The 25457-nt window shown below is 45.0% G+C and overlaps 1 protein-coding gene across 1 annotated transcript in view; it reads right to left on the bottom strand.

Annotated features, from left to right (window-relative positions):
* Positions 1–15410: 15410 nt before the first annotated feature.
* Positions 15411–25457, bottom strand: part of LOC121046940 (nose resistant to fluoxetine protein 6) — a 29004-nt gene continuing 18957 nt past the window's right edge. Inside the window, exons 10-15 of the mRNA XM_040501697.2 lie at positions 23925–24004; positions 23731–23853; positions 21799–21919; positions 20746–20932; positions 15690–15832; positions 15411–15584 (exon numbers count right to left, since the gene is read on the bottom strand). Of these exons, the coding sequence (XP_040357631.1) occupies positions 15411–15584; positions 15690–15832; positions 20746–20932; positions 21799–21919; positions 23731–23853; positions 23925–24004 (828 nt within the window). The remainder of the gene's footprint in view (positions 15585–15689; positions 15833–20745; positions 20933–21798; positions 21920–23730; positions 23854–23924; positions 24005–25457) is intronic.

The raw sequence follows: 25457 nt of genomic DNA, 5'->3' as shown, positions 1-25457 counted from the left end.
AGAGCCTGCGTACACTCAAAATGGGAGGGGGGACGCGGGACGTACCTTCCACTGCATTGCCAAGAAAAGTTGTCGCCGAGTATAGTCACCTGCCGCGTCCAAAACACATGCCTTCTTGGCTTACGTGGGTACAGAGCGAAATGTATTCAAAAAAGAAAATAAATTGTATTGTATTGTATTGTAAGTGAAAGGGGTATCTTTTAAAACAAGGGAAGTTTTGGACGGGCAGCCAATAAAATCAGCGTTCGGTGACGAGTTTCGTGTGTTACTTAATTAGAAAAATATCGAAGAAGACTCCCATGCAAATTTGCAAACAATAACGTTTCTAAAGGCCGCCATGTTTCAATATTTTTACCATTTTTTGGCTTCAATGATAAAATATATCTAGAAAATCTAAGTTTCAGTTAAAGTGGTCGTCAAAGGTGAGGGAAAGCCGTTATGGAAGGGAAAGGTTTTTGGTTTCCAGCTCGGTTTTTCAAACAGCAAGAGTATTTTTGTCGGAAGTTAAATTTTTTTCAAAAGTGTTTACACAATTTTTGTTTGGTGAGTTATCAACGAGACAAAATATATTTTTGGAGTATGAATTATTGAAGATCTATATTGTAATCCTCTTAAAAAGCGAATATAGCTTTAAATATGCAAGCTCAGTTAATACGACGAAACGTTTAAGTACGTCAGTTTGGTGCTGACCAAAAAGCACCCTAATAAAATAATCTTAGAACAAGAAAACCGTTCTCAGCAGAAATGTAACATTATTAGAATAAATAAAGTTATAAAATCAAATCTCATTCGCGTTGTGGGTACAGCAGTCGCCTTTACTAAATATGAAACAAGAGAATTATTTTTGCGCACATTACGGTGGGTGACTCATTGTGATTTTTTAGTCACCAGTCAGGAGCAGTTATTTTAAAAAAATATATTAGTTGTCTCTCGTAAGGAATTAATGTTCTTCATATTATATTTTTATCTGGTCTGCATCTTCGACATGGGTAGAAAAGCGAAGAGAAAGTTGAAAATATGATTCCATCAGGACCTAAAAAGGGCGGAAAACCCGAGTGTCTTCTTTAAGGGCAATTTTTATTCTATACACATTATTTTTCTAAATAATTTATACAGAATGCCGCACATAAAGCCAGCCATATCAGCATACAAAAATACAATAAAAAGGCGAAGAAATAGTGCAACTCTCAAAAAATATTATTATTGCTTTATACTGAGTTTTACGTTGAAAATAAAAGTAAAACGGAACCCACCGTCATTTCTCCGATTGCGCTGAAGCTCTGGACAAGGCTTTTGGAGAACGGTTTGGGAATTCTTAGATGAAGAGAGCAGTAGAGGCCTCTAAATTTGACGGACTGACCGGGACCTCTGGCCTCCGTCCTTAAACACTGCTCATAACCACCCACGCTGGCTATGTTGTACTCAAACATGCTGTTCGTAAGCAGGCCGTTTGAAGATATCACTGCAAGAAAGAAGGTATAACTTAAAAAAAAGTTTTACATTTGGTGCTTTTATATTTAATGCTACGATATACCAAGTGCTCTACCGAACAGATGACTTTCCAAACTCAGCAAGAATAGAGCAACAATATAGAAACTTGATAAAAAATAATCACCTTAATCTTTCGTGCAGAGTTCGAAATAGGCATAATGCGGATTTGAGGGGCTGAGCGACATAAAATTTTCCTCCAAAATTTAACAGATGGTGGTCACGTGACATCAACTCCGTGATCCCGTTTCGTGACGTCACTTAGATTGTGGGGTCATGTGACACTCTGACGTAAATTACGTTGCTGCGTGACACTGTTATGTTAAATCTGTTGTCCGGTTGAATTTCGTATTCAAGAAAACATTTAGACCGCACTGTCAATGGCTATAGGAACATCCCTGAAGATGAATCTGAATTTTGTGCGCTTTCCTGGACAAGTAATTCTATTTTAAACCAAGCTTGCATGAACGGCGTTTTCCTCTTTTACCTTCACAGCAGCAAAGGCTCTGACGTAACGTAAGGCAAAGAACGCGCCGAACTGAAGCGCCCTTCGAATTTTGTCCTCCGCGTGAGCGCTACAACATGGTTGCCCCTCGTAGCTGCGCTGGAATATTTTTTGTGAAAGAAAGGGGACTCTCGTTGTGCGATTGCAAGCCCGGTGTGACGTCATATTAGGCATGGGAGCGCAGTCATTGATACTTGCGAACTTTGGCATGTGGTATGGTATAATTATTTGTCATTGCGTACACTAAATTGGGGTGCCGTTTATTAGAATAACCTTGACAAGATATTAAAAACTTTCAGTTTTAGCGGACAATCCCTTTAAGTTACACGGCCAGGTGGCTAAGTGATGTTGGGTCACGTGACCACACAACTCGTATCAGCACCAACCAGGTAATATAGTCACTACAGTGTTGTATCGACTGTATAGCCACACCATGCAGCCCCCCCCCCCCCCCCTTTTTATGTAAGACACTCCTAAAACCTTTAAAAAATGTAAGATATTTACAATACTCTCTAATGCGAAATTAGAGCGCAGCTCTTGAGGAGCAGGAGGCGAGGGTCTGCCCCTCCTCCCCCTCCGTGCCCTCCCTTCTTCCTCTCCTTCTCCCCTTCCATTTAGCAGAAAATTATCTCTAAATTTCCTGCTAAATTTAGCGGGAAAGTTTGCTCCATTTTTCCGCTACATTTAGCTGGGAAATTAACGTCGCGTGACCTCAAGACCAATTCAGTTTCCCCGGTAAATACAGCGGGGACACTGTGATGTCCCATAATGCAACGGGCGCGGTTACGCCGACGCCGACGGCGGCGCCGACTGCGACGTCACTGAACGCGGAAACAAGTGCTAAAAGCTGCGCGCTGATTAAAAAAAAAACAACAAAAAACACGTGCCTTATGTGGCACCAAACACGTCATCAGAATATGTCTGTCTTATAATGTTTTCGTTGCAACTTATCGTAACGCTCTAGGCTTAGTAACCAGCCAATTATACCATTCTGATTTAATAATACTATTCAACATTCAATCATTAGAGAGGCACCACGTTACTGAAAGGTAACGTGAATCCGAGCTTACCTATTATATTTCAAAAGGGTGAAACAGAATAATAATCAGCCAATACGTAATAACAATGCCTGCTTTAATCACCTAGAGTCTGGGCGAAACAGGTCAGGGAGAACCGATTTTCGTAGAGTAAGATGTTTGCTTCAATATTCCCGGGCACTGCAGGTCTTTTGTGGCGCACGTCGCGCGCTTTGCGAAACGCTTCGCCTTTCCTGACTTTTTTTTAGGAGACTACGCATTCTTCTTTTATCACTAATATCCCTTATTTTCATTTCACGAATTTGTTATAGGAATATGGAGCTGTTGAATTTTTAGTAGTTTGAAATGACATTTCGTGCAGTGCTCTAGGTGAGCTCGGAAAGAGATTTGTCTACGTCAAAAATATACTCTACGCGCACTGTGTCTTTTTTCCGTCAGAAAATAATACTTTTTTTTATCCCAAATGTCTTCTTTTTTTTAGCGCTTTTCTTTATTTATAGATTTCGCACGTTTTCGGCCGGCTTTTCCAGTGCCTTTTTTGGTACTCCGCAAGCTTTGAAAGCAGCGCAAATGAAGGGACGCTCTTTATTTTTTTTTGTCATTTTGTCACTTCACTTTCGTATCGTGTAGCGTTGTCTGTTTTATAGTCTACGTTAGGGTTATCTTGAAAATTAAAAAAAACAAAAACACCATAACATAGCTCAAGAACAATTAAGAAACTTTACATTTATTCTAAAAAATAAATACAGATTGTCTATTTTTACCCAATGCTTAATTCTTGATTCGGATATTTTTGTAAAAAGAAGCATGCCCATATTGCTGAAAATTTATTCTCATACTACTACAAAAAAACATGCAAAAAACATAATTGTTTCTACAGTAGCTTCCTGCATTTAAGCTACGCCTCCCCTCCCCAACTCCCCCCCCTCCCACCCCCCCCCCCCCCCCTCGAAAAAAAAAGGAAGAAAAAGAAAAGGAGCGAATAATAAAAAATGAAAAAAGTGCCTATTTGTGCCGTTATTTGAGCTCACACACATTAAATATTTACTCAAGCTAAACGGACAAGTGATGACACCTCTCCATTGATTTTGAAACTAATCAAATTGAGTGAATAAAAAGTAGATAAAGCTAAAGAGGAAACGCCGCATTTTATCCTGCGTTGCGTTTTCCCCGACGTTATTTGCACCTACAGATACACGCCTTATTAGAGGCATTGCTCTTAGGGCTAGGCATAGCAATCAAACGACGACAACAGTAAGATTTGGGCACTGTGAACTCATACATACAATATTTGGTGCAAATAAAAGAAAGAGAATAACTGAGGTTCACTAGATGAACTTCAAAATACCGGAATGGCGAGAGAAATCAATAGAAAGTGTAGCGTACTTGGTTTTGTGTAACTACATTTATATTTACAATATTTACAAATGGTTAGTTGCGATGCAGGAGCGGGCCATCGTAGAACGTCCGTGCACCACGTCACCCCGAATCTCACTGACTCTCGTGGCACCCGCCACGAATCGCGTGGCGCCGAAACACACCGATCTCGCTGTCGTTCTCGTCCTTGTAGCTCGGGGGCTACAGGTGCCCCCCCTTGGACAAGTGGCTGCGGCCACTTGAGTGGAGTTTGTTTGGTGGTCTGTGGGTATTGGTGGGTTAACCTGATGCTTGGACGTTGGTGAATCGAAGGGAGAGAAGAAAGCCGGTTTGAGTCTGTCAATTGTGACGGTTTCGCGTTTATTTCGAAGCAAGAGGGTATAGTATTTTGGTGATTTTTCCAGGACAGGAAATGGTCCATCGTAGAGGTTTTGCAGCGGCTTCCGCGGTGCGTCCTTCCTGATGAAGACGTGTGTAGCCTCAATCAGCGCAGGATGTTGGAAAACCTTCGGTTGCGTTTGTTGGCGTGATGGAACTGGGCGAAGCGTTGACATTGCTTGCCTTAACTTGTGGACGAAGGAGGTGGGATCCACGCTGCCTGGTATGGTAGGCGGCTCGATCATGTCCGCAGGCAGGCGTAGCGGAGCACCGTAGACGAGCTCAGCCACCGTACTCCCCAGGTCAGGTTTGAGCGTCGAACGCAACCCAAGCAGCACAATGGGCAAGTTGTCGACCCAAGCATCGGGAGACGACTGCGTGCGAAGTGCTGATTTTAGCTGCCTATGAAGGCTTTCCACGAGGCCATTTGTTGCAGGATGGTAAGCTGTTGTGCGCGTACGGGAGCAGCCGAGGAGGGACGTGAGTTGACGAAATAGAGCGGACTCAAATTGGCGTCCTCGATCGGTCGTCACCGTGGAAGGTACTCCGAAACGGCTTACCCAGGTAAATAGGAAAGCTCTGGCGACCGTCTCGGCCGTTATGTTCTCGAGCGGGTAAACTTCAGGCCATCGGGAGAAACGGTCGACGCACGTCAATAAATAGGTGAAACCGCGTGATGGGGGCAAAGGTCCGACGATGTCCACGTGCACCTGCTCGAAACGTAGTGACGGAAGTGGAAAGGCTCCGAGCGGTGTTCGTGTGTGTCGCTGTACTTTGCAACGTTGGCAGGCAAGACAGGAACGTACCCAATCACGAACGTCGGCCTTGACTTTGGGCCAGACAAAACGGTTCGTAATCAGTTCCTGCGTTGCACGGACACCAGGATGGCAAAGCGAATGTAGCGGCGTGAACACAGCACGACGTAAGTTTTCTGGAACGTAAGGTCGTGGTGTTCCCGTGGACTTGTCGCCGACGAGGGTGACACCGTGATCGGGGAAAAATACGTCCTCAAATATCAGTGAAGTGCCGGCTTCGCGAATGGATGGAAGCTCGTCGTCATCTCTTTGGGCCTCTGCAAGCTCAGAATAGGTAAACTGCGTCTTCTCTGTAGCAATGACGTTGAGGTCCAAACGAGACAGTGTATCGGCAGCGGTGTTGTCTTTTCCTTTCACGTGGCGCAGGTCGGTGGTGAACTCTGCGATAAAGGAGAGGTGACGGCACTCTCGCGGGGAATGGTTCTGACTGGGCGACTGAATAGCATGAACGAGCGGCTTGTGATCTGTCGCGATGAAAAATTGGCGTCCCTCTAGGAAATGTCGGAAATGCTTTACAGCCAAGTAGGTAGCCAGCAATTCTCTACCAAAAGTGCTGTAGCGTTTTTCAGTGTCTTGCAGCTTTCGTGAGAAAAAAGAGATGGGAGACCAAATGTTGTCGATCTTTTGCTCCAAGACGGCGCCAACAGCAGCGCTGGAAGCATCGACCATCAGGCAAGTCAGTGCTTCAGGTGAAGGATGTACAAGCAAGGTGGCGTCCGCGAGTTCTTTCTTAACCTTGTCGAAAGCAAATGCTGCCTCAGGGGGCCAAGCAAGGGGTGACTTCTCTGCGGTGGAACTGCAGAGTAGGGCTTCCAGGGGGTGTAGCAACACTGCGCACTGTGGCACAAAACGCCTGTAAAAATTGACAAGGCCAAGGAATCGTCGTAGAGCGCGCTTTGTTGTTGGAGGTGGACAGTCCAAAATAACCTGAACTTTTTCTGGAAGCGGTTTGATTCCTTGACTGTTAATTTTGTGGCCAAGAAATTCAAGTTCGGTTGCTCCGAACTGGCACTTGTCGGTGTTGATTACAATTCCATGATCGTGGAGCCTACCGAAGACTTGCTCCAAGTGGACCTTGTGCTCATCCGGGTTCGCACTGGCAATGAGGAGGTCGTCCAGGTAAGCAAAGCAGAAGGGGAGACCACGGATGACTTCGTCGATGAAACGTTGAAACGTTTGGGCCGCATTACGAAGCCCAAATGGCATCCGAACGTATTCAAAGAGGCCAAAAGGTGTTGTTATGGCGGTCTTCGGTATGTCGGATGGCTCAACGGGGATCTGATGGTATGCCTTGATGAGGTCGATTTTGGAATAGATTGTCGTGCCCGTCAGAAACGATGTACAGTCCTGGACATTTGGGATGGGGTAGCGGTCCGGCACTGTTGCGGCGTTGAGGGCGCGGTAGTCACCACAGGGGCGCCAGTCGCCAGACTTTTTGGGCACCATGTGAAGGGCGGATGACCAGGGACTGGATGAGGGTCGGACAATACCTAGTTGAAGCATATGCTCGAATTCTTCACGAGCGACGCGCAGCTTGTCAGGTCCAAGGCGACGTGGTCGGCAATGAACTGGCGGTCCGGTCGTGAGAATGTGATGCGTTACATCGTGCTTCGGCGTCTCCTCGAAGTTTCTTGGCTTGGTCAGATCGGGATACTTCTGCAGGATTCGGGTGAACTCGTTTGCGGGCGGCTTCACGAAAGTTGGGCTAAGCGTTGGAGCCGGCGATAGGACTCCCGAGACGTATATCTTGGTGCTTGAATCGATCAGTCGTTTGTTCTTCATGTCTACGAGGAGATTGAAGTTTCGCAAGAAATCGGCACCGACGATCGCGTGCTCTACGTCAGCTACCCAGAACAACCACTGAAACCGACGTCTGAGACCGAGGTCCAGGGTCAGTGATTTTTGTCCATAGGTAGCAATGAGGGAAGCGTTGACGGCTTGCAGCGAAGATGTTTGGGTACGATTTCTGCGGTCGAAAGTAGAGGCAGGGATGACACTTACTTCTGCACCTGTGTCGACCAGGAAACGTGTGCCGCTGATCTTGTCGCGAACGTGGAAAAGGCGGCTAGTAGGCTGGTATGGGTCGCTGGCCGCCACTAGCGACCGCCCATCCCGTTTCCCTGGTCCCAGGAACAGGGAGCCCGACAGTGGCGGGCTTCAGAGCCAAACTGTCGGTGGTATCGGCACAGCGACTTTGTAGAAGGCGGGGGAGATGGTGAGGGTTGACGGGAGCTGTCGCGACCAAAGCGTTGGCCTGCACGGTCTCGCGAGCGCCGTCCCGTCGACCGAGCACGTTGGGAGGATTCTCGTCGAAGCTCGGACACCTCTGCCGTCAGTTTCTCCATGGCCTTCCGGAGTTCGGCGATGTCCGAAGTAAGGTCGGAAATTCGCTGTGTTGCGCCGATGGTAGGGCTGTTGACCTCCATGATTCGGTCAGCTAGCTCGGCGAGTTCCAGGAGTGGAAGACTGTGGGCCACAGCTAAGCCGACGCGAACGGGAGACGGGAGCCGCTGTAAGAAAAGCTCTAGAAGGATGGCTCCGTCGAGGGAGGCCGCCTTGTCGCCTAGCAAGTGTTGTAGGTGACGCAAGAACTGAGATGGGCGACGGTCACCCAGTTCTTCAGCGCTAAGGAGCTGCTGGAGGCGTCGCTGCTCTGAAGCGACGAGGCGACTGACGAGAGCCTCCTTCAGTGTGTCATACGGAGTGTCGCCGAGCGGCGAGAGGAGGATGTCTCTAACCTCGGTGGCGGCTTGGGGTGGGAGGGCGTCGATGAGGAGCTCGTGCTGCCTTATCTGGGAGGTTATTCGGTGCAGGCGGAACTTGTTCTCCACCTGCACGAACCAGAGTGCTGGATCTTCTGCCCAGAACTTAGGAAGAGTCAGGACAGTGGTAGCTCCAATGGCGAGGGGGACGTCTTGGTCAGCTCCTGTAGCCATGGCGGCGGATGTCCGGGTCACCAGAAATGTAGCGTGCTTGGTTTTGTGTAACTACATTTATATTTACAATATTTACAAATGGTTAGTTGCGATGCAGGAGCGGGCCATCGTAGAACGTCCGTGCACCACGTCACCCCGAATCTCACTGACTCTCGTGGCACCCGCCACGAATCGCGTGGCGCCGAAACACACCGATCTCGCTGTCGTTCTCGTCCTTGTAGCTCGGGGGCTACAAAAGTAATTCACATATTTCTCAGCGGGACAACTTGAGAGGACGGAGGCTTGGGCGAGTTGGTCGTTCATGCTTGGGTGAAACAGCGCACAAGATTTACACACAGAAGACAGGCACAAAAAACACACACACATACGCAGTGTACGTAGTGTACACAGCACTGTACACTACGTACAACTGTGTACACGCAGTGTACACGTAGTGTATACGCAATGTACACAGCGCAGTGCACGTGTGTTTTTTTGCGTGCCTGTCTTCTGTGTTGAAATCTCGTGCGCTGTTTCACCCTAGCAGTTACAGTTGAAATGAGAGATGAGCTACCGTTGTTAAAAATATATATGTGTATAAAGCTAGAATACGCGCTCTATGCGCAAATGAAAACAAAATAAATGAAGCTAAGATTTACAGTCTTTTGAATCTAGTGATAACAAAATCAAGTTTTTAACTCAAGTATTGTGAAAGTTAAGGCATCGTCGGACAGTTTGACATCAGCCATTAAAAAATTGATGATAATGTAGTGATTGCGCAGGCGAGCTGGTGGATGTTAACCATTTTGTTCTTAGCCCGAGACTGAGGCAGGAAAAGAGGAAAGTTTCGAAGTAGAAGAAAAATGAACAGTCGAGGACACGTCTCTATAGAGACGTGTCCTCGACTGTTCATTTTTCTTCTACTTCGAAACTTTCCTCTTTTCCTGCCTCAGTCTCGGGCTAAGAACAAAATGATTAAAAAATTGTCGTTTTTTTTTTTTTGGGGGGGGGGGGGGGGGGGGCGGGAGGGGGGAGGGGGCCAATTGAGATTACTTTTTATATATTGATACCCTTAAATCGCTTGTATGCGAGAAACATATTTTATATATGTGCCGCCTCTTTACAGAGACTGTAAAAAGCTCCCCCTTATAAAAATAATAATTTTACGTTCTGGAATAGAAAAGAGCAAATCGTAAACTTAAAAGTTGGAGTAAAATATCGCCAGTAGAGGTTTTCCACCCTTGCGTTCTTTGACAGTTTTTATCCCTTCGTTTTTATTTTTTTATTTTGATGCGCCTAGTTTATTTTTTAATAAATCTCTTGGAAGCGCGTAAATCTATTTTTTTATGATCATGTCGGCATCACACGCTGAACTTGAGTTACTCAATGTATTGCATAAGCATGTGTTACAACAAAGACCGCAATTATAGTGACCGCAGGCATTGGCTTTTTGGTGCAGTAACCTAAGACTCACCTCAAATGTATCGTTTGGCTGATTTAACTCAGAAAAGAAAATATGAAACTCCAACCAGCTTTGTATGACAACTAAAAATGAAAACTCCGATGTTTCACGAGCAAGCTTGTAGCCCACACGTGTTTCAAATTGTCGTACTCTGCTCAGATGAATGGAACGGCTATTTTAGTAATTACACAAAATCTACACCGTGTCGCTAACCTCAGCCATATATTTTCAAGACGGAATTTTTTCAGAAACTGGACGGGTAGAATTGTAAGGCTGCGAAAAATTGTGCTGAACCAGCCTAGTTCTAGCCAAAAAAAGAGAAGTGCCTCATCGGGTGCCCATGGTGCAAGCTATGCTCAGAAACCGACTGCTAGATTGTGACGAGAGGGAATGCTGCAGTTAATTCCAACCTCCTTTTAAACAACTTAACGTAGCCTGGACTCTGCGCATGACTTTGGTGCCGCCCGAACTGAACGCCGCTGGTGAGCTCATTATGCTGTACCCTGTACCTTTGAAACAAGAAATATAGAACGTATCTCCAACCTGATAATCTAACTTTTCTTGAGCAGATCGCACAAACCTAGCGCCCTCCGATGATAAAAATCGGGAGCAATTGCGAAGGGACAATGTAGCTGATAACTAGCAATGCACACTGTCTGCTACTCACCGTGTCAATGCCAGTGAGAAACGAACCAGTGACGATAGTGGAATATGCACAAACCCCGATTATACATGAGGTGATTATGATGGAGCTAGTCAGTAATAAAAACGTAATCATAAATCATACTTGCAGATTGGCTTTAAGCTGGAGTATGGTAAACGCTGCTTTGCATTTGGCAAACTAATAGCCGCAGCATAATTCTCGCAGATGTACGAATTTAGTACCTATCCCAGTCTTCTTGCATCCCTGTGGTCAACATTATTTCGCTTCAACGCATAACAACCCAAACTCTAAATAATAAAACATTATAAGGTATTTAAATACGAAATTAAAATAACGTCTTTTGCAACGTTTCTTAAATGCAGCATTGAGTGGGACTAAACTCTAGATGCAACAAAAGCAAACACGACACGCTAACAAATATTGAATGTCTACAAACCGTGACTAACATCTGAGAGCCCAGGGTTCTTTTCGACGAAGTCCCAGCATCAGTTGCAGCAGACTTGATGAACATGCAGGACTGAGGTCAACTTCGGAAGCCAGTTCGGTGGCTAGAGGCAATAATTTGTGCACGAACGTTTCCAGCGCGCCATCGACGACTTTCTCGAGACTTTTCGTGGTCACCTCATGGAAGACTGCTCCGTGCGGACATAATGTGACCATCAGAACAATTATACAGAACATTTGAGTGCGCATTGTGAGAATAGTCAAATACTCTTGGAGAGGCTATCTGTCCTGACAAAGGGCAACGCGAAGTCTGGAGCAATATGATCTCTGCCAGGTCGAGGAAATGAAGAAGCATACGTTGCATAAGGTCTTCTTCCTTGTTGTTTGTCCTGCTCTTCTGGCAGGTGTTGTCAGTATTTAATTAACCTAGTGGTGTTCCTCTAAAGAAATAATGCAGTCGCTAGCTGCGGATGGATAAGGTATGAATAAATGAATCTCGACTCCTAAAGGAAAATAGGTAATTAAATGTCCACACCTTTTACACTGTTTTAGTGCTCACGCCAAAGGTTTTAAAGTAAAAAAAAAAGTTCTTTGAGCCAAAAGTTTTCAGAGCACGCCTGCTAAACTTTGGTCACAAAAGCGCGGCGCGCGTTTGTCGGCGCCCTTCGTAAACCTCGGTCTCAGCTTTGTGTTTGACGAGTCTAGGGCACCGGAGAACTCAATTTGAAGCTCCGTGCCGTGAGTGTTCAACGACAGTACTGTAGAGGAAGCAACTGCTGCTACATATTTGTTTGCGGAATTCATTTTTTTGCTAATTCAATTAGAATTGCACTTCACAATGAGGTTGAGGTTCACATATATTGAGGGCTTCACAACAGAGCGCCGGGGATCCACCATGCTTGTCCTAAATTGTTACCATTGGTTCCTAAAAAACAGACACGTGCGTTATAGGAAAATGACATTTTATTTTGTGCTGTACAATGAAAAACAAGAAAAGTGGAATGCACTCACAGCTGTACAACTTTAATGAGGTTCGCGTAGTGAACAGGAACTTATGAATCTACGAATCAAATGTATTTATTGCTTCGTTACCGAACGAACAGGAATCTTATTACACTTTATTCAATCTCTACACGTTCCCAAATATTTTGGTATCGCACAAGGTGTTAAAAAAAGACGTGACCAGCTACAAAGCGGACACCAGCAGCGAACGCAGCTCAAAATGACAAAGCTTCGTATGGCGACCACAGGGTAGAGAAGCGTGATGACGAAATGTGGACAAGATTCCGGCAAATGGTCGAACTAAGCATGGAAGTGAGGACATGTAAGGCACAGTCACCGTGAGCCTAAGAAGCACAAGATGTTGCAAGTAACGGGCATCTTGATATTGCTTCGCAGCCAATCATATTGCGGCATCAGCCCACAAAAACAAAGAAGTGAAGAATCATGAATAAGAGCAGTGATTTGAATAGGTCCCACTCTACGTTTCTTAAGCTGACATTCAGTATAATTATGCGGAGCGCAAGTTCGTCTGCTTCTTGCACAGGTGTTGCGATGATGCCGGAAAGCCGAGCTCTGATTGGCTGATTGAAAAAGAGAAATGGCTTGTAGACATATAGCACTGAGGTCTACCTACTATCTTTTCAACCAAAGCCAATCAGAACTTGGCGTCCTTCTGACGTCACCGCATCACCTGCGCAAGAAGCAGACGACTTGTTCTCCACATAGTCAGTGACAGCTGAGGAAACGAGGGGTGTGGCGAGTTGCGAGTTTCTTAATTTGGCTCCGGAACCAGTGACATCTCAGCATTTGTGAAAAACATCGTGAAAAAACGAATCGCGGAACATAATTTGTGGAGATAATAAGGTACGCTCGCGTTTCCTAGGCTGTGAGTAACCGTACTCAAGTTGAATGCTCCTAAACAAGGATTTAAGTTGCTTAACATACACCCCTAAAATTTTAGAGCGCCTCGTCTCTTTCAAAGCACATAAGAGAGACAATCGCTGGTATATACGGATGTAGCTCGGCGATAAGACAAAAAGTAATACAAAATACAAAATACAAAGCACGACGTTTTCCATGCTTACGCCGTGGCGGGTGTCACAGAATTTGATACAACAACAACAACGCAACGGATGTCAACAGACCGACTGCGAGCTGAACGCTGACGCTGCGCTCGCCTCCTCACTGATTGAACACTAGTGTTAGCCGAACCCCTTCCTCGAATGGCTCTGTTCTACTCGCAGTGGAGGTAAAACATCACGTGTTCAGATAGACAGGCACTCTCTGCTCCGTGAAAGAGCAGAGAGAAAGACCATAGAAAGAGCTAAAAAAAGAGCGACAGAAAAGAAGAGAAAAAGTGAAGCCGTTTACAACTCCCTGTAACGCCGAAGAGAGCGCAGCTCTTGAGGAGGAGGAGGGAAGGGTACTGAGGGGGGGGGGGGGGTCACTTGACCTCGGGGAGGGGGTTCACGTGATCTCGGGGGAAGGGGTCACGAGACCTGGGGGGTCACATGAACACCTTCCCCCCTCCCGAGGTCACCGAAGGTACCCGAGGTCCTCCCAAGGTCCTCCCGAAGGAACCCGACGTACTCGGGGGGGGGGGGGGGGGGGGGTGTCTCGCGGTTACGCCGACGCCGACGCCGACGCCGCTCAAGCCGGAAACGGGCGCCTAAGAGCTGCGCTTTAAAAGAAATGAAAGCCGTTTACAACTCCCTGTAACACAGAATTAGAGCGCAGCTCTTAAGGAGAAGGAGGGAAGGGTACTGAGGGGAGGGTATACCCCTCCTCCCTCCGCCTCACCTCCTCATCCTGCCTGTTACTCCTTCCTCGAGTGGTGTCGGCGCAACCCTGAGGTCATGTTAACCCCGTGACGTCACGTGACCCCCGTGAGGCCATGCGACCCCGGTAACGTCACGTGATTCCTGTGAGGTCACGTGACCCCTTGTGTCACGTGACCTCACCCGGGTCACGTGATGTCACCGGGGTCGCGTGGCCTCACGTGGGTCACGTGACGTAACCGGGGTCGCGTGACCTCACGGGGGTCACGTGACCTCACGGTCCCGCCGAGGCCGGTCAAGCCGGGAACGGGCGCCTAATGGCTCCTTCACACTTGCGAAATACGCACTCGCCGCTGACTGGATTCGCTCGCTGAAAAAAATCGGGCCGTTCACATTTGTTGCCGCCTGCGGCTTGCGCGGCGCGAGCGGCGCAGCGCGTCCCGAACAGACGAGAGCTGACGAGAGCTCCCCAACCTGCCCGCGCGCGTCTCGTCACCAGCTGGTCAGCGGGGACCTGACGTCAGCAAGCGCCACTTCTCTTGTGCGTTCTGATTAGCTTGCGGTGAGAGAAAACTTTTTTCCGGCGTTCAAAAGTAGTCTTAGAGCGATCTTGCTCTCCACCGAAAATTCTGCCTGCTTTTGTCACCGGGCGTCAGAATCCTCGCGGATCCGGCCGCCGGTTCGCAAGTGTGAAGGAAGCATAAGAGCTGCGCTCTAAAAATAAAGAAAAGAAAAGCAGACTCCATTGCAGCAACACGTTGAAGTAGTTTCGAGTGTTGGGTTCTCTTTTGCCTCGAGCTGGTTTTAGGACTTTGCTCGGCGTGGCTGCGTTCTAATTGTCCTCTTTTTCGCACGCTCTGTCCACAACGTCTCAACATACAACACGCTCCGAGAAAGTCGCATTTACGCTGCAACGGCAGGTGATGGCACCCACAAGTAAGACAACCACGGGGCGCTTACGCGCTTACCTTGCACGACACAGGGCCGCTTCGCGATATCCAGTCTCCACATGTGTACACAGCCTCTCTACACTAACATTCTGTGTTACCACTGAATTTTGCCACGCATGAACCTGGTTTCAGTTTTGTCATTCGCCGAGCTCCCTCCATACATTGCACCTACTGGCTCTCCCAAGTTCTTCAAGTGAAAGTTGTTGCACTAGATTTTTAGGGTGCACACATTTGCAAGAAGTATTGAGAGGTACAATATATTCTGTAATGAACAGTTCTTCTACGTATGAACGACCATTATTCCACTTCTTGGCACGTACACAAAATCTGTGCTCGGGTTTCTAATGAGAATCTCAGAACACAGGGAACGACTTGTTAGTTGGAATGTTACATCCGACTCCTCTGTACAGTATGTATGAGTGTGAGCTGCGTCAAATATTACAGCTAGAGAAAAAGAAGTAAACATTTACTCGTGAAAAAAACTTAGACTAAACGTTTTGCATTGACGAGCATTAGGCGAAATACATCGGTTAGCGAATGTTGGGATTGTGCCCGAGTGGATGTTGTTTACTGTCATAAGCCAGTGGGTTATTTCTCAAACCTTCGTGTTCTGACCATTGCTCACTGGCTTCGAGGAATTCGAAAGCTCCTTCTTTCCGCACCTATCAAACACAGCTGCTGAAAAGTTTTCAATCGGTGCTTCACACACCAGGTACAGCAAATAGGCGAAGTAATAGCTTAGTGCGATTATTCCCAGCGTATTCGTCAGCTGAAAAAGAAAAAGAGTAGGTTAAAGTTTAGTAGCAGCGTGACATCGAAATTTCTACTTCTTATAGTTTGTTACCAATTTCGGTAATCAAATATATTCACATACCTGGAAAAATTCGTCCAAGTTAAAACGGCTCTTGACCAATCCCATTCGAAGAAGGAGAAACAGTCCATGAAGAAGGTAAACTCCATATGTAAGCCTGGCCAAGGGTATGAAGCCTTTCCAAGATGACATCCAGGCAATGATACCTAGTGATGAAGAAATATATAAGTTTCTTTGTTACCTTAACACAAGTTGTTCGTCGGTGGAGGTCAGAAGTAAAATGACACTGCGCGGCGCTGTTAGGACAGACAAGCGATAGCCGTTTTTTTTTTTTTTTTATGCTAAAATCTAAGGTCTGCCATCAAAACAATTAGGGAGGTAAAACGTTTTTATGAAAATTGAAAAAAAAATTGACTATGTTGTGTTCGCGCTAACAGTGTCACAGAATGTAAATTGTGTGAAAAAGGAACTCTAAGCGTGACTGGCTCGAATATTTTGAATGAAAGTTTAAGGCTGGGCCTCAACGCCCTTTTCCTGAAGTTTATGTTCAGTCTTGGGCACAAGAAGTAAAGGAACGTGTTTCATCCTCCTAGAAGTTGTTAGGGCATAAGTTGATTTATTCAGACGGTAAGCGCAATGTTTTGAAAAATAGCTCTTAAAGCTACCTTTTGTTAGAGCAAGGGTTTAAAGAAAATTTATATGCAACTAAATTACAAAATTATAAAAAGGAATACCATGGCATCCTTGTTAATGCAAATACAAGTATATAAATAAACAGTCATACAATAATATAGACACTGAAATGTAGGAATAAACTCAATACCACACTTAAAAAAGCCAAAAAAAATATACGCACAACATCAAGGACCTTTTGTCTGCCAAAAATCAAGCCGCACATGCGCAACACTGTACACAACGATCACTTACAAAAAAGAAAAAACGAAGAAATGTTGATTGAAGCGGATTGAATGTGTATACAATCAGCTTCTTTCACCAATCTAAAAATAAAACGGGAATTAAATGAATTGCCTTTACAAGTATCGATAGCTTAAAGAAAGGGAGAGATGTCACGACAATCAAATTTTTGTGGGAGGGAGTTCTGTGTTTGATATGAACGTTAAAAAGTGTCAATGCACCACGGTGTGTTTTTTATCTGCTGTTTTCCCCAAACTGGTCCAGAACACGCGAACGGCGTCTTTTTTCAAGAAAGGGCTATCCTGACGGCAGCCCAAGAACTGCTTCATGACGTAGCGCTGTACGAAACAGTCAAAGCAGGATATCCACACGCTCAAGACCGAAATCGCTGCTGGACCAGGAACACCACAAACATTTTGCCTGCAACGCGATCTACGCTTCTCACAACCCCTCGCCTACAGCCTATTAGCGACTACCGAAATTGCCAGTTATAAGTGGCTCATTGCGTAGAAACATAAAAAAATTACTGATCGAATTATCCAAACACTGACTGTATCGACAGACTCCCATGCATTTTCTTGTGAAACAGTCTTGAATACGTATAGATTCGTCGGCCCGCAATATTGCTGCGGTGTCTAAGGCCCAGCCGCAATTTTTCACCTAGAGCGAGCGGCCCCCCTGCTCGGACTGCTCCATTGAGCACTACGCCATAAAGCACTATTTCCGCTGTCGCTAAGATAGCACTCCCATGAAATATCATAAGCCATTCCGCTCTGTAAACCCTCCCCGAAAAGCCGGAGGAAACTAGACACGCGCGACGGGGCCGCCACCCAGCGGAAAGTAGACACGCGCGAGGGGACAGTCACCGCGGGAGAGCGGAAGGAAAGGAAACTAGGCAGGCAAGCGCTTGGAACGACGACAAAGTGAGGGCGGCGTGCGAGCGTAGACATGGCCGACGCGGGTCGCACAGTGGCAAATCTTTAAGAAATCCTTAGTATCTACCTGAGAGTCTACTTATCTTGAAAATGGTGCCTATTGACAACTCATCTACTCAAAATGAATATCCAAGTGATGAGACGTATAAGCTTTTTCATAGAATGAAGCGACTTAGCATCAAATTTGGGGCCTGAGGCTTTGTTGATAAACAGCTTCGTTGTAATAAGACACTGTTCGCGTGTTTCAGAAAAGTTTGATGAGCATCGCAGACTGCAGTCAGTAACACTTGAGAATAGTAACGTAAAGTATAAGCTACGTTTTTATGAGCAGAATTTAATTTATAAGCACATTACCTGCTTTGATGACATATTATATCCTAAAAATTTTATTCGGTATTTGAGGTATTGGTGAATTATTAAAATGTTCAAAAGTATGCAAATGGTGGTGCTTTGTCGCTACTAATAAAGAGCACTGCTTGAGAGACCGTGTTCTGAATTATTAACGTAATACGCTGTTTGTCTGGTTAGGTGGGGGTTCTGATTTCAATGAAGCCCAAAAGTGAGGCCGGTTTAAAGGTGAAGCCAGATGCTCGACGCTCATTGGCTGATTACCCTCATCAAACGACCAAAACACGAAAACAAAAAAAGCCAAAACAACAACACAAAATCTATTAGCGTTAGTTTGTTTATTCCAGGAACTGCTATCAAGTTTATATGACACGTGTGTTAAGTTATCTGTTGATCGCCGTGTGCGTAGCGTCGGGCTCACTAACGTTCCGGAGCGACACCGGATCGTTTCACGTGTAACACAGTTTTCTGGCAATTTGCCACTGTTTTTCATGTTAGGTATATTAAGTACGTTAAGCCTTAAAATAATTATGAATATGACTAATAAAATAATAATTATTAATTTGAATAGGTTTAAAAAAAAACATGTGTCCATATACATAATATCAGTGTTTGTTTTTACGCACTGATGCCATGTTGGTTTGTTATCTACGTTAAACCCTTAAAATTGGTATTATAAAACTCTGTGTAGTTTACACTGTCAAACCAACTGGAGTGCTTAAAAGTTGCGTGTTTTCAGATAAACATTTTGTAGTTGGCTTTGGCTGCATTTGGCATTAATTAGTTTGCCAATGAGCCAACTTCAAGCTTTCGTAAAGTGTTCATAGCTTTTCGCACAGTTAAATATTACACTTCTGTTATCTGGGAATACATCAGTATTATTGGCACACAGGGCACAAGGCTTTGAATGATAGGTCTTCAGTTTGTTATTGAACGAAAAAAGAGAGACCGCTAATGGTAATAGTTCTGATTGATTATACCATGCATGATAAATTATCAAATTTATATACGTGTCTAAGTTAACTTTCATTAATTTGAGAGGTTGGTAATCGAGTGGTTTCAACATTTCCTTTTTCAAAATGGTGAATTGACTTTAGATGAACAAAGAATAAAAGTGATTACCAACAGTAAAACTGTGTTGATAACCTCACTAAAAGGCAGTACAATATTAGAATGACGATTTTCAGCCTTATCAGTTGTGTCCCATCGTTTTTCGACAATGAAATACTTTTCGTGTTGTAATGATATTGAAAACATTGGCTGGGTGACCGGTAACAAAAAAGGAAATATCTTTTAACGAAATATATGGTGCAGCAGTGATTAGATTTGGGCTTGAAATGAGCTGTATAATAAAGATAATAGTTGCAAAATATTCATTGAGTGTGTTCGCACTTTTTGTGTCAGTAATTATCCCTTGCGTCGTGTTTAAAGCTGATTCATTTACCTCTTTAGTAAATGCGTAATTAATATAGATAGATTAGATTAAGCAGGATATCAAAGCGCATAAGTCTGAACAAGTTAACGTAACTTAGTAATGGCTCCCATTGTTTTGTAGCTGGCTCTTATTTTTCCTCACACTTGGAAGCAAATAAAGACACAACATATTTGCTATTAATATTGAAAAAATACATATGCACCCATACTGCCAATATATCAACATACTAATAAAATAAGTATATGACATATTAATGCATTATTGTCGAGTACACAAAGAATAATTTGATGTTTGACCACCCAGGAAGCACAGTTCCTTTGAGCCTGTATTTGGTTTTAGAGCGCAACCCTTAGGCGCCCCGTTTACGGCTTGAGCGGCGTCGCCGTCGGTGTTAACACGCGGTGCATTATGGGTAAATTTCCCCGCTAAATGTAGCGGAAAAATTTCCCCGCTAAATCTAACGGAAAAATTTCCCCGCTAAATCATGCAGAAAAATTTTTCTGGGGGGTCACGTGACCCCTCCCCTAGGTCACGTGACCCCCCCCCCCCCCAGAACACGTGACCCTCAGTACGCTTTCCTCCTCCTCCTCGGGAGCTGCGCTCTAATTCGGCGTTACAGGGAGTTGCAAACGGCTTTCATTTTTTTTTTTGTATTGGAATTTACGGCCTCAAAAAGCCCGGAAAAACTAAACTAAAGCGAAACTTTACCTTCTCTGGCCAGACATTGGAAATCTCGACCCTAATTTGCCAAACAAGAGACAAAGTTAGTCTTCACTTTCTGTAGTTTAACTGTCACTTGGCATCTGTGTGCCCAAGTCGCCAAACAAGTGCCAGAGTTATGCTTCACTTACGGTTGTTCGGTTTTTATATAGCTATTTTAGGCCTAAATTGCCAAAAAAAAGAAAAAAAAGCCAGACGTAGGCTTTTGTTGCTGGGTTTTTCGGTTCATACATAGATACTTGAGCCAGAGATGTCAAATCTTTGACACAAGGGTGGTACTCTAAGAATTATGTGGCGGGCCTGAAAAAGTTTTGGCACGAACTAATAACGTCTAGGAGCAAACCTGTAAGTATTAGGCCCAAGTTACGATTCTAGAATTGCCAAGATTGTGCCAAGTTAGGTATTACTGAGGCGTTCTACCTCGGAATGGTTGTTTAGCAGTTTCCCTGTCGGACGGCACATAGATAATATTTCTTTCCCTCCGCCTGTATTTATTACTTATTCCATTCGCAATTCTTTGCTTTAATAAAAAGCGGCGCACAACACCGATTCTTTTTTTTTTGTGTGTTGTATGTGCATAGTTCATGTGTAAGAAAAGAAATATGCTCATGAACCACTTTAAAATCGCGAGGTCTGTTAACAAAGCAACTGAATTTTCGCTTGTCCGTTTATATGGGTATTTCGGGGAGTCATATAGAATATGTGTCGTATGAGTGCACATACATTTCACTTCAGTACGGATGTCACAATATTGTCAAGTACGGACCTCCGTGACCTGTTGCACATGCGTAGATGGGCCAACAGAGCGCCAGGGACCACACCAGTCGATGGAAGCCTCCGTAGAGAGCGTTGGTGATGTCGTCCGGAAGGTTCCCTCTATTCCATGGCACGGTTACAAACATTACGAATCCAGCTGCAGTCGCAGACAGCAGCCAAAGCGTTGACTGGATCATCTGTCGAATGTATTTAATGAGACACATTGAGACTAAGATGTACCATATTTGCTTTTTAATAGCGATTCTAGCTGTGCTATGACAAACGCTTTCGTAGCCACGTCAAAGTAGCAAGCATGGGTGTGTACGGAGAACAAGTCGTCTGATTCCTGTGCAAGAGTTGCTGAGACGTCCGAACTACGCCGACCTCTGATTGGCCTCTATTGAAAGGACAGTGGATAGACCTCGATGCTAGATGCCTTGAGGTCCACCTACTATTTTTTCCAATCATCCAATAAGAGCTCGGCGTTCTGACATCATTGTGATACCTTATCAAAAAGCAGAGGAATTTGCGCTCCGCATAGCAGAGCGTCCCGAGAGCTATGTTTTCTTTGTACCCACAAAATAAGCTCGGTCTCTGTTTTCTTTTTTTAGTTCGGAACGGTCAGAATAATTACCCCCGTACTTATCTTAATCATTTTAATAAAGGTGATAAGCACTTAAGCGATACAAGACGTTTATAGCAATGCCCCATCTGTCTGCCTGTTTGTCGTTCTTGCGTTAACAGTGCTTGCAGCCAATGGGAGGCCTAAAAATTATTACAAAAATATGATATTCTCATATTTGTGCATCTCAAGCAGTAAAACAGGACGAGGGTCAAATTAAAGTTTTCCTAACATCGCAAAATATTGCAATATGATCTAAATGTTGTTAGTCATGCATTTTTAGTGATATTTTATTTCGCACAATCAGTTCTTCATGGTAATAAAACCCGAGACCCGTGAATCATTACCACCTCGCTTGTTTTTTAAGTATTATTTCAATCAGTTCTTGCCCTCCAGTGGCCATAAGGAAAGCCAAGTCAGGAAAGAAGAAATCAGGCTTACGTAAGGAATGTTTCTCTTCTTGTAGTGTACTGCCGCGTAGCCCGATAAGATCCCACACACATAGGTTGCCACATGTGTGAATGGCCTGAAGTAGATCAACTCGAGAGTCTGAAAAAGTCGTCTGTAACAAAAGAAAATGCCAATGAAGGATCGTCTTTCACAAGAACATACCAATCTCATCTGAGAGTATACTTTTCAGTGACGTACGCTACTGAGTACGAATACTTGTTTTAAAATAGCGGCCTCCACTGAAAGATGTTTAACACAACAGACAGTAAGAAGCAGTGCTAAAGATAAGGGCAGATTAGTATAGTTCTGCACAAATTTGAGTTGTATTGCACTATATTCCTCAGTCTTCTGCTCTAACTTAATCATTCAACAAGTGAACCTTCAGATGCATTTCGATTTATAGTTGCTTTTTGGAAAATTGGGTTATCCCACCAAAGGCGTTGTAGGTTTGAATACAGGCCAACGTGCTGAGAAGTATTGGTAGTGTTGATACAAACAGACAAATGCCTACATAAGGGGAATGGACCTATTGCTAAATTACCCGAGCATCAGGGAGAATACAGGGATTGGTGTTCCACGCGCCACACGCGCACGCCTTCCCCGTATAGAAGATTCGAAGTAAATAACCAAAATAAAGCGTTGACGAACGCACGTGCAAGATGCAATTTGTTTTAGGCATTTGCTTTAAAAAGTTACTACTGCTGAGGCCAGCACGTGCGGTGCGGGGAACACCAATTCCAGCATTCTCCTTGATGCTTGGGTAATTTAGCAATAGAGCCATGGCGATTTGAATGCTGTTTAAAGTTTTTCCTGCGGCATCTGATTTTTAAAAAGAAATAACTTTAATAGCACATTCATGGTAATACTAATAAATCACACGTTAATGGATTGAAAGAATTTTAGTGAAAACTGCATTATTGAAGTGACGCAATGACGGTTAGTCGTGTCATATTTACTCGCAGAAACAGCTATAACGGGCAAGCGAGATCTCATCCGGGGGTTAAGGTTTCACAACCTCGCACGGGGCGCATTATCGCCCGTTCGCACGGTGGCTTGATGAGAACGCTGAAAAGTAAAGGAGGCGCCGTTTTCCTGTGGCGGATGAAAACGCCACTACCGCTCAACCTGCTCTAGTCGACTCTCGGACCTCATTAAGTGTGTGAAGTTCTATTCGTCGCAGAATTCATAATATAGCACTCGAATATGAATAGAAGGGACTCACATTGTCCTTGAAAAGCTTTATAATGTCGGCTCGTGTGATGCGAGCTGCCAGAGCACGTGGCGTCCACGCTGAGGCCAACACCAAGATAGCAAGGCTTTGGGAATAAATTTTTGAGGTCACTTAAAAGAGGCTAACGCGGGTTAAAGATTAAAACACGTGTGTTGCGTCAGCGTTCTGCTGAAACTCGTGTACGGTGAAGTAGCTCTTGTGTTCAATCTCAGCCCCGCTTTCGCCTCTTTTAGGTGACGTCACAAATTCAGCACAACAGCCTCTCTATTTAGGACGTGTTGCTGAGGTACGGGCTTAAACCGCGCCCGCCTACTCTTTATTTCACCTTTCGTTCAACTTCTGGAACTTTATAGATAATTCTCGGTTGTTAAAGTACACATCTTTGTTTAAAGCTTTCCTAAATATATTGGGCGTATAAAAGCAGCTGTAACGGGTTGCTTTGAGTCAGTCACCATCTTGTTACCACAAGGGATGCGCGGCACCATTTTCGTCTTACTCTCAAGCACAATATTATGTCATTAAACATTCATTTCCAGTTTTACATTGGTCTATTCTTTTTTTTTATCATCGACACTGCGGAGCGTCTCAAATTTTGCATTTTTTTTTCTAGACACATTTATGTTTTGTATTTTGGGCCATGGGGGTTAATGTAGAACTTAATACAAAGGTCTGGAGTAGAACAAGTAGCTTACTTTCCGTTGTTTGATCCGGTTGTCATCGAGAAAAAGAGATTCCAGAAGTAAGTGCGCAGTGTTGTGTATATGCTGAACCCTAGTGCCGTTAGGACTAAGATGGTTGCGGCTGTCCTGGGGAATCTGGGCATCAAATAAGACAAAATAAGTCATAATCGGTTTTAGCATTCATAAAATTAGTTACGCTGACTTACCTTGAAAGCAGCATGGTTAATGGAAGGGTGATGACGAAAACTTGCATTTCTGTGCTCACATACCACAGACTTGTTAAGCACTGCGATAGAAAAGCATGACATGTGTTCAGTTCTCATTGTCATCATAATTGCATATTTATACACTGCGCGAGTTTGAAGTGCGTTATCAACAGGTTTATACATACAAAAAAGGAAAGCCGTTTGCAACTCCCTGTAACGCCGAATTAGAGCACAGCTCTTGAGGAGGAGAAGGAGGGAAGGGTACTGAGGGGAGGGTATACACGTCTTCCCTCCTCCTCACCTCCTCATCCTGCCAGCTACTCCTCCCTCCGAGCGGCGTCGGCGTCGCCGTCGCCGTCGGTGTAACCTGAGGTCACGTGACCCTTGTGACGTCGAGTGACCCTCATGACCTCACGGGGGTCACGTAACCTCACGGGGCCACGTGACCCCCCTCAGGACCCCCCGTAGGGGAGTCACGTAACCCCCTGAGGGGGGTTACGAGGACGTTTCGGCACGGTGCCGAAGCGTCACCATGCCGAAACGTCGCTGCGGTTACGCCGACGGCAACGGCGACGGTAACGTCGCTCAAGCCGAAAACGGGCTCCTAAGAACTGCGCTCTAAAACGAAGTCACAGAAGCCCAGGATAGATCTGACACAGCTGTTTTTAGAGCGCAGCTCTTAGGCGCCCGTTTCCGGCTTGAGCGGCGTCCGCGTCGCCGTCGCCCTCGGCGTAACTGCGCGGTGCATTATGGGACGCGTGACGTCACTGATGACGTCATCAGTGACGTCATCAGTGTCGTCATTGTCATCGTCATCGCCACTGATGACGTCATCAGTTATGTCATAACCCAGGTCACGTGACCCCCCTGAAGTCACGTGACCCCCCCCCCCCCCCCCCCCGCCCCCAGAGGTCACATAACCCCCTTCCGCCCCGAGGTCACTTGACCCCCCTGACGTCACACGACCCCCCTCCCCTGAGTTCACGTTACCTCAAGGAGTCACCTATCCCTCAGTATGCTTCCATCCTCTTCCTCAAGAGCTGAGCTCTAAACCGGCGTTATAAGCAATTGTAAAAGGCTTTCATTTTTTTTTACATTTTTCAATGGGAATATGACGCACCCGTAGATGGCGAAAGATTTGTTGAATGCCGGTTTGGTGAATTATAGTGTTGACTCCTAGCATGCGAACTTCATTACTTATATAACCATTTAAACTTCAAATGAAGAGATCAAGTTGTGTATATACCGTTAGTAAAAGAGAGTTTTAGTCGCATAAATAACCTATCAAAGCGTTATAGTTGAACAAGAAAAAGCTTAAACATTTCGAACAACGCGTGTTCTTTTTTGAGGTTCAAAATTCGGGAGTAAGTTTTTTTAATTAGCTTTCATATCATCCCTGCTAATCTTTGGTGAGACTTTTGAAACTGGGGTATCAAGATATCTCAATTCGCAATCAGAACAAGTGTTTGCACTGCCAAACAACCTAAAATACTTCCTCATAATGTAAATTTATAAAGCTGAATGCGAAGCGCA

The sequence above is a fragment of the Ixodes scapularis genome, unplaced genomic scaffold, assembly GCF_016920785.2.
Source record: "Ixodes scapularis isolate PalLabHiFi unplaced genomic scaffold, ASM1692078v2 PGA_scaffold3__209_contigs__length_174095766, whole genome shotgun sequence".
NCBI lineage: Eukaryota > Metazoa > Arthropoda > Arachnida > Ixodida > Ixodidae > Ixodes > Ixodes scapularis.
The sequence above is the reverse complement of the archived record's forward strand: the minus strand, read 5'-3'. Positions and strand labels throughout refer to the sequence as shown.